General features: G+C 44.9%; 1 protein-coding gene across 1 annotated transcript in view; it reads left to right on the top strand.

Annotated features, from left to right (window-relative positions):
• The first annotated feature begins 4,407 nt into the window (after window positions 1-4,407).
• Window positions 4,408-10,178, top strand: part of TADA3 (transcriptional adaptor 3) — a 46,884-nt gene continuing 41,113 nt past the window's right edge. The window contains exons 1-2 of the mRNA XM_069206149.1: window positions 4,408-4,802; window positions 5,946-6,157. Coding sequence (XP_069062250.1) covers window positions 5,951-6,157 — 207 coding nt within the window. The 5' untranslated portion in view covers window positions 4,408-4,802; window positions 5,946-5,950. The remainder of the gene's footprint in view (window positions 4,803-5,945; window positions 6,158-10,178) is intronic.

Raw genomic sequence — 10,178 nt, 5'->3', positions numbered from 1 at the left:
CCACCTCCCTACACTGAGGGTCAAGTGCTAAAGAGATGTAAGTGGTGTTCAGTTTTGGGCTTAATAATAAAGTTAAACCTCAGGATATCAGTGTCTAGTTTACACATAGGCTGCAAAATCCCAGTTTGCTCCATGAGGCGATCAAATTGGTGTTCCAGGCACAGTCAGGGACACTGCACCCTATAACTTATGGTATGCCTCACCCCACCAACTCCCAAGGCAACCACAAACTTACAGCTGCCATGGGAGGAGGCGTTTATTGAAAGACTGACAGGCTGTTTGAACAAGCTCCTCCCTCTTTCACACTACAGGTGTTTGAGTGATTTCACCCACCTGTAGGGGAATGTTGGGGTCAATGTGACCTCTTTCACCCTCTTCCAGAGGGGTGCCCCTTGGCACCTGGGCACCACCTCTTTGTGCCACGCAGTTAGTCCACCTCCTAGCAGCTTCTTTGCCTCTGCTGCTCCCATGCAAATGAGGGAATGCCCTCTTATAACAGCACCAGCACTGTATGAGTGCCAGTGCTATCTGTTTTACAGAAGGGGCCGCACCAGCTTTTGCAGAACCAAAGTGCCCAGGGCGCAGAAAGTGCCACTAAATGCAAGTTACATCCCCAGGGCACTTTATGTAGTATGGCCACAAATGTACAAGGCTCAGATTGTCGCAATTGGAGCCCAGTACCCTTTTCTACCCTGGCATGCCTGAACAATTCCCACAGCTTCCTTCCAGTTACTCTAGTAGCTTTACCCTATCAAATGACGGATGAAACAAGACCATTCAACTGCTTGAAGAGTGGCCTAGTAAGTATGCATGGACACTTGGGCACCTTAATAAAGTTAAACTGACCGACCAGGCAAAGGGAAATGTGACACCGTTCCTTAAGGTCTTTCTTAATCAGGAATAATTTAGAGCAGTGGTTCCCAACCTGTGGGCCTGGGATCCCTGGGGGTCCGTGAAGCCTCCTTAGGGGGTCCACGACTGCTTAGAAAATTAAATATTAACAGATTAGGTCACTAGCTTCCAGTAATGACTCGGGGTCCCCAGATTTTAATAATGATTCATTGGGGTCCCCAGTTTTCAGTAATGATAACGTGAGGGTCCACAGAAGTCAAAAGATTGGGAACCACTGATTTAGAGTAGACAAAGAAGAATCGTATGGCTGGACCTGAATCCCCAACACCTAGTCATGACCATTTTCTGAAATTACAGAATCTAACTCTTTATTTTGATTTTACACTGATCATTTTGAAAGTGCATTATTTACCTAGATACAATTAGGACTCTCTAGATCTAAAAAAAGGGGCATTTGATTAGAGTATGAAATTTGTATTAGAGTACCTAATAAATTATAGCTTGGTTTTATGTTCTTATCTAGTGGGATATGTCTGGTTAATGGATTTGATGAAAGCCGCAAATAGCACACGATAGTGAGGGTATCCCTGTTTTACTAGGTGTGGTCCCACACCTGGTAAAAATGTGTCTGTTGTCTCACTTACTGAATTACTGGGCCGAGAACCACAATGCTAGTTTTAACAGCTCAAAGCAGTATCCCTCCTTGAGTTATCGTTGCGATTTTGACATCGCAACTAGTAACATGGGCCTAAGCCATAGTTTACTTGTAGCTGGAAGATGGCCTCTCTTACAGTTGCACTTTTCTTATGAACTGTACTTCTTAACCATTAGATTTTAATCTTTAAGGACCATGTTAAATCTGCCTCCTATTATCAGAGAAGGGCAATCTGCCTGTTCAAGTAATAGTAGCTCAACAGCATTTGGGTCATCACTCATAAAGCTTCATTTGTTGGCAACTGTAAAATATTTCTTCTTAATAAGCGAATGAGTCATCTTACAAAAGGATCAAGTTTTTCTGCACCAATATACAAAGATTGCGTTTTCCTTTTGAAACTAAGACACCCCATGCACTGCAGCAGTGGCTTTTGAAAAACATTCCTCCGAATCCAAGAATACTTTTAAAAAAGTGGTTTGCTGACCTTTTAACAGATGTTTTGCTTGTAATAAGTTAGCTGTAGCCTTGATTCAGTGTATTTGTTTTGACATTTTAAATTTAAAACAATGATTTGTGAAAGGAAAATATGGGAACAGAAAACAAATGTGTCCTAGTGACAGGGAGTGTGTTTGAGGATTTGACTGGTCTAAAGTTCTAATCTGTTCCTATATGTGAATTAAATTTCACTGCAAACCCATGCCCATAACAAGCACGCTGGTCTTACCCACAACACACCTAACACTGAGACCCCCTCCACCATCCTCAGATTGGTAAGGCGAGCAGTCGGGCATGGGGCGATGTGTCGTGCACTTGGGTCAATTATGGGCTGGGTTTTTTGTACAGTGCGGTGGTGAGTGGTGAATTTGTGTAAGGTTTGCACTGTGCGCCTTCAGCAAAGGTGTGTCCAGCAGCGTAAGGCCTGTGGCAGTACAAGAGCTGGCCTAGATGCCTGCACTAAAGGGAAGACGCAGGGGTTAATGGATGCTCCTGAGGGGAACAGTTACTGCACTTTTCATATGTTATCATCGCCAGTATAATTTGCAGATTGTAACCAAAATAAAATTGTCTCTAGCTCAAACACATCAGAAGTTAGTAAAAACGCTATTACATGTGTTCCATGGCAGTGGCAGGCCTTATGGCTCGCAGAGGCAGGTCATCTTTCAATTGCTAATAGATGTACCTAGATGTTGACCTTGTAACATACAGTGTTTCCAGATGTAAAAAGCCTTACTGCTTCAAAATGTGCCACATTCTACCACATAATTTGTTTTCTCTTGCCACACAGTTTAGTGATCCCTGCCACGTAGTTTGGTCCTTTCCTGTCATTTATTCAGGTGACCCTGTCTATGACTCTTCATAGAGCATTCTGTCAACTGGGTCATTATGTCTGCCTGTATTCAGGCTGTTGGTAGGTGTTCAAGACAGTGGGAATTCACAGCTCTAGAGATTAATCTGAAGGTGGCGAGTGATTTTGCAGTGTCCCTCAGTGGATCATGAAGGTGTTACACTCATCCAATTCTCGGCCTCTGCTGAGAGCACAGAGCAATAGCTGTATATCTGTCAATAGTAATAACCATTTCTGTACGTGTAAGAGACTGGATGAGGAAGTGGAGACGACAAAAGAAAGTATGCAGAAGGAGAAAGTGAAAAGAAAGGGCAGAAGGTGAAGTGTGAGATGTAGATATAGAGTTCAGAAGGAGATATGACAAAAAAGGGAATAAGCAACTAACATAGAGAGGGAGCCTGCAGCGGAAGGGGTTGTGAAGGGAAGAATGCTAATTTATATTGTATAGAATAAAAAACAATGCCAACAAGCACTGGTAAAGTCAAATAGTCTGACTTACTTTATGTATTCCTTCTGTGAAGTATTTGGCCTCACTAATAGCAGAGGCATTCAAATACTGATTAGGGGGATGCCCTGAAAGCACAGGATCTGGGCTCATGTTTTAGGCCAAAGTTACATTAATACATCTCTTATAAAAGGTTCTGCGATACATTTCTTTGGCCACAACCATTGTAGAGACCCCATTCATCTTTTTTCATCCCACTTAAATCAGGAGCAATGGCCCTTTTAAATGAATACTACTTTGCGGGCCCTTTTAAATGAATACTATTTTGAGGTCTATCACACTCTGCACACGTGTCAGGCATCAAACTGTCAGTAGGCACAAGGGATAGCTCAGTGAGATGAACGTTTGTCTCCTGACGAAACTGCTTATCGGCGGGTTATTTATTTACCATTTGCCTTCCACCCCATAGACGCATCACAAGGCAATTCTCTAAATAAGTCATACAAAACTAACCCACATAAATAAAGCACCTCTAGTCATGCCAGCAACCTGTGGGCAAAAGAATCATCAGCATGGAAATGCACCGAGGCAAGGCATGCATGTAGAGCCTGGGGGCATAAAACCGCTGAACGTTGTACAGCAGCAGAATTCTTAAGAACAAAGTGCAGTTGTTTTACAATGACAACAGGGCTTCTTATTTAACTCAAATCAGTGCTCACAGCACTTCCATAATTATGAACCTAACCTCCGCTTAGGTATAACATTTCGATCTAGAACTTCGAGGGTCGGGCTGTTTGATTATTTACGAATTGCAGCCTCTGTAAAGCTTCAACAGCCTGCTTGGTTTCTTGCTACGCCAAGCACTGCAGCCTCACGGCCAATCAGATCCCCGGATACAGATTCTAATGTCTATTCCAGTGGTTTATGTCGCGGCCTGGGATCGGTTTAGGCACTCACGGGGGGAGGGCCGCGGAGATGTTCTCAGTGGTTCATTGGCTCTGAGGCCTCATGTCGAGGTTTAGGATTGGCTGGATTCGCGCCTGCCGGTTGTCCATTGGCTGAAGGGTCCCGCGCACTAGCACAGGATCTACCTGCTGCACCTCCTCGTCCGCAGTGGGCGGGCAGCGGGAAGGCCGGCTCATTGGAAGCCGCACGTCCCCAAGCCTCGGTAGCCCGACCCTTGTGCTAGAGGCAGCCGGAGCTCCCGTTACCCCAAATGAACCCGTGCCGCCTGTGAACAGACTGTTCAATCCTACCCCTCAGCCCCTTCCGTGACGCCATCCGCAGCCGAGAGCCACCCGGCTCGAACATACATCCCGACACGTCACTTCCTGCCGCAGTCCGTCCCGCCCTCGTTGCTCCTGACCACCGCGGTTCCTGGCTCCGCCCAGCACCTGCAGCGGACCCCGCGTGCGCAGGGCTGAGAGGGAGCAGCTCGGCCCGCGCCTGGACGGGGTCCGGCCCGCTCCTCCGGCGAGCTCCGCCGCCCGGAGGCTGACAGCGAGGTGAGTGACCGGCGGCGGATAGGGCCCTGCCGAGCTGGGGCTCCACGGGGCGAGACCTCCGCGCGTAGGTGGGGCCGTTCGGCCTCGCTGCTGCGCGTGGGCGTGACGGTTCCCGGCCCCGCCCACATCACGTGGCAACGGACCAATCGCAGGAGGTCATATCTCCTGGCTAGCCTTTCAGCGGGTGTGAAACGCTGTAAATGGCATCAGTGAAAGCTGCTTAGCAGCTACAAGTCATCCTCACCAGCAGCCAAAACAATGAAACTCAACACAACAAACTCACTCGGAGATAATGGAGGCTTGTAATAAAACGCTCCCAAATTGTGCACGCTGAACTATCCGATTAGGAAAAACTGTAATGACTGAAATAAGGCAACGTTTCCATTCCTCCAGCAGGCAATTTATTCTTATTTTTTTTGTCGATTATCTCTCCCCTGCCTCTCTCTAAGGACTGAAGCAGAGGCAGCAGAACAGCCACAATTCCCACATTATTGGATTCCGTTATAGTTACAAGATTACATGTTGTAGCAAAAGATATTAAGGCCAGGGTGCTAGCTGTCTCCAGTTTGTGTTGCATGAACCTGTTTCACATTCCTAATTGTGTAACAAAATAAAAAAATTCATAGGGTGCCTCATGCACTTGTTTTAGCTGCAAACCCTTGAAATGTATCTTATACACAGCTTAATTTCCCAAGCTTGCATAGATGCAACACAAATATTAATCTCCACATTTGTGACCTCTCTTACCTGGACTTCATTTTTATTTTTCTGACTCCCAGCATAATTACCTGACTTGCCCATGTACATGTTGACATCGTACCCTTTGTCCTTAACACTTGGGACGAATTTGACCATTAGCAGGATTGGTTTTGCACTGCGCAACATTCCCTCCCCCCCCCCCAACTACAACTGAAACTTGTATACTTTTCAGTCAGCAGTAGACTTTCTTGGAGTTTTTTTGTTGGAGTTTTTGTGAACTGCCTGGTCATGTATTATCTCCTCATTAAAAGGTCTGTAATTGCACTCGTCAAGTGACGGCTCAGTGGAATTCTGCTTAAATACCTACCTCGCTTGATGATGGGTTTGAAAATGTTGTTGTTCTTTTAGTTACGTTGATCTGCAATTGCATTTCTTTTTCTGCAGGAAAGATGAATGAACTGAAAGACTGTCCTCTTCAGTTCCATGATTTTAAGTCTGTAGACCACATCAAGGTGTGTCCTCGGTACACAGCTGTGCTGTCTCGCTCTGAGGATGATGGGATCGGCATGGAGGAGCTGGACACGCTTCAGTTGGAGCTAGAGACACTACTGTCATCTGCCAGCCGCCGGCTCCGGGTCCTGGAAGCAGAGACACAGGCAAGATTAAAAAAAATATATATATATGGTGGAAAGAAAGTTTTTGAAGTAGGATCATTTTAATCTCCGCATTTTGGAGACATGTAAGTTGATTTTCTGGGAAGTAATCGTGTTTTTTCTTTCCTGATGGGGAGTATTTTTAAGCAGACAAAAAAACTATATATATATATATATATATATATATATAACTATAACCATAGGTATTTAATTTGCATAATCCATGCTTTATTTATAGCTGGAAGTTCACATAAAATATGTTTTCACCTTAAAGCAGTGTTTCAGCTCGGGCAGCAATTACGGTAGAGCACCTCCTGTGGTATGCGCCCCCTGTTGTCACTGACAGAGGCATAAATCTAGAGCGATGGGGTGAAAGCTAGAATAGTTTTCTGGATATTTGCTACTGGTTTATAGTCTGGGTGTGTTGGCACAACTGTCAGCCAGACCTTTTCGTATGATATAAGTAGAGTGGCTTTGGTCTTCCGTCTTTAATGCTTAGACTTTGTTTGGTCCAGCTTCTTTTAGTCATCTGGTTGAAACTATCATTCGCATCTTAGCTTTTTAAAACATATCTCACCTCTTGCTGTTGACTGATTAGTGTATCCTTCTGCCTTGAATGGAATGTTTGCATTGCAAAGCTTGAGGAATTGTTTACATCTACTAGCCTCTTCTGTCGAATCATCGCTGCTCTTCCCTGATGCTTTCACTTCCCCCTATGTGTTCAGTTCTCATTCCGGCTGCCCCTGCTAGTCTGTTTCCCATGTGCCACTACTCATTCTTTCTATCCCTCCAACTCATCACTCCCTCTGAACCTTCTCCCTTCTGCTTGGTGTTTAAGCTAAAAATTGAAGAACACCTGAAAAAAGATTTAATTTGCTGAATGACCTATTATGTCTGTTTTGCAACAGACCTTCAGAAATGCAAATTGGGTGATCTCACTCCTATTCCCTTCCCTTGCTCCCTACGTCCTAGTACCCAGAATAATCAATCCTGTTCTTCATGCTTGTAAAAGGTGTGGGTACGCTGCATTTGCAGAGTGATTATAAAGTGGGTGAACACGGCAAGTCACCTTTGTTTAGCTAAAGAACATACTTTCCTCCTACTTTGACTATGAAGTAAGTGTATGTGTTTCTATTACAGTGTTCACACTACTGTTGGTTATATTATATAACCAGCATTTGTACAACACATTTACAGTATGTATGATCTGGAGAGGGGTGCTTTATTGTTCTCTGACTATGGTCTTTTTTCATACTTGATTGGAGAAGATTTGTTTTGTGATTCTTGCTGGCTACCCGTGGAGAAGGATGCATTCTGTCATATCCGGTATGTTTATAAGACATTAAGTGTTGGAATACGAGTGCCACAGATTGTCCTTGTTTTTCAGCATGTGTGTACAATTGTCCATTGCTTGGCATGAGGCGTCTGTTCTGTTGAGAGATATCATTAGCTGATGATGTATTTTTAGTGCTCTTTTCTGTGTTCATGGCTATGCTCTTCACTTGACGATGTCTCATGTTTAAGCTAACATTCTCAGTGGTTTCCCAGAAGCAATGGATGTGTTATTGAGGTGGTTGACTGGTATCTTCTAGTCACCCAGGGGTAAGTTCCCCAGTTCTCATCTTTTCTTTGACAGATCATTGTTTTCAGTTGAGTTAGTTCAATTGAATCGACTGAAGCCAACTATGAGGCTAACTCCCAGTGTGCGTTAGGTTTTTAAAAGAAAATCTAGATACGGAGCGCCGCACCAAAGTCATCTGGTAAACTTTGGTTCGTAAAGCATTGCATTGTACGTTTTTTTTGTTTTGTTTTTACATGAAAGGGTATTGTTTTGCACTTCTAAAAAGCTTCACACTTGTAAGCGGTCTAGTAGGTGTTAGCACTGGTAGTTCCATGCATGTGCAGTTTCTACTTCGAAATGTAGCAGAGCAGCGCCCACCATATTTGGCTCGAGCTCAGCCTGCTGAAAAAAATAAACATCAGCCAGTTTCTGGGGGGGCGGAGGGAGGGGGGGGAGGGTTGCTGGACAATGATTTTTAAAACAGGATCGGCCCCAGGGACTCAATCCCACGGGGCCAGATACTTTGCACTGTCCCTGGGAACCCACTCCATAGATACTGTGGGTCCCACACAGCACTTTTCCAGACAGGAAGCAGAAGTTAGCTCCCGTCTGTCAGGAGCATTAAAAAAAAAACTGCTCCTGCCTGGGTGGGAGCAAAGGAATAGTGCCAGCTCCTAACAACACTCCGCATGATGTTGGCGGGTGCCATGTAGCCCCCCTTGCTGCCCCAACAAAAAGGGCCTTGTGGATCCCCTGGGTGGGTACTGGGGAACCTAAATAATTTTTTTTTTAAACTGCTGGCTATATCCATGGGGACCCTGGGACTATTCCTGTGGCCCCCAACTAAAAGTGGAGCTGTGGTTGCTGCAGGTGAGCCCACCCCGGCACCCACTTAACAAAAAAAATGCCAGTTCCCACAATTGGTGGGTTCCTGCTGGTGTCACAGGGGCCCTGGAACTCCCCCTGTGGCTCTCAATGAAAAATTAATCTGTGGGTATCCAGAGTGAGGCCAGGACACCCACAAAAATATTTTTTTTAAAAAGAGAAAATGAATAATAAATAAGCGACTAGACTAGTTCACCTGTTGTTCACAGCTCCTAGCAAAGAGCTCCACATAATGCCATATGGCATTTTGGGAATATGTATTTTCCTGCTGATGGTGCACCTAGAAGTGGCAGGGGCACAACTAAGCATTGGTTTTAAATGATGTGAAGGGCTGGAAGGAGTAAGCAGCCCCCCAGCGACATTAAAAAAAGTCTCCTCTCCTTGGTTGTTAAATTCTTGATCCCCGGAGAACTTACATACATTTGATGAAAGTCATTGATGATATATCTGCTTTATATATGTTGATTTTCTCACTCCTTGATGAAGCTAATAGGCCCACTTTGGATATTTTGATGTTGTGACACTTTGACTTAGTCAGTCAGCCTGACTACGACCAGGTCCTGCCACCAACTGCATGCTGGTCACAGCCAAAGGCGGAAGGTAGGGCGCTGCACCCAACCTTGCACTGCGCATGGCCTAAGGCTGCAATCAGGCACTGCCCCTAACCGCACATTGGGGGTTAGGGCTTTCACAGTAGTTAAGAGGCAGCTCCAACGCTGGATACCTTAATTTACGTTATAAAATCAACAGAAATTCACCTGTTATAGTTAGCATTACCTAAGGTAACTATAACTCGCGTCCCTGCAATGCACGTTTTTTTCATCAAAAGTTTTACTGCAAATATTACATTGATGTTATCAATGATTTTAAAGATGTCATGGTTGTCCTAATTTGTGGGGTAATTAGCAGTGCAAGGCGAGGGCATGAGTTATAGTTATTTGAGATAACTATCTATAACAGGTGAATTTCTATGGTTTTGTACGGCTTAAGTGTTAGCCTAACTATAACGTCCCTGTAACCTTTTTTTTTTTTTTTTTTATTAAGTTAATGTTGTTTTTTTAAATTCTATTTCCTAACTATAACTTCCCTGTAACAGTGGCCAGGCTCTGTGATCAACCTCCTATAACCACCCAACCCCACGCTGCACATGGTCTTTGGCCATGCGCAGCGGAAGTTGGCCGCAGGTCCGCGTGGCATCCCCCCCAGCCAATTCAGTCCCAGGGACCCCATGCCCTGGGACCCAGGCTTCTAACATGTTTTCAGGGGGTGAGGGGGGTGTGACACCGCTGCCTACCCTAGGCAATGTCAGCCCCAGGGACCCAGGTGAATGACCATAGACCAGGGGTGTGGAATTTATTAAAATATCTACTTGTCCAGGGGACAGGTTGCTTCTCAAATCTACTTGTCCTGTAAAAAGATCTACTTGTCCCTTCGGTGCCATGTAGTGTGGCGACAAATTATGGCAGCAATCTCATTATGTAAGAGCTCTGATAATAGCCTCTCTGATTATGCCAGGGCTACTACCATAATAGGGCTTGAATACTTGCAGTTTCAATCCTTACTGTAGCAATTTCCTTA

The sequence above is a fragment of the Pleurodeles waltl genome, chromosome 9 (genome assembly GCF_031143425.1).
Source record: "Pleurodeles waltl isolate 20211129_DDA chromosome 9, aPleWal1.hap1.20221129, whole genome shotgun sequence".
Lineage (NCBI taxonomy): Eukaryota > Metazoa > Chordata > Amphibia > Caudata > Salamandridae > Pleurodeles > Pleurodeles waltl.
The sequence above is the reverse complement of the archived record's forward strand: the minus strand, read 5'-3'. Positions and strand labels throughout refer to the sequence as shown.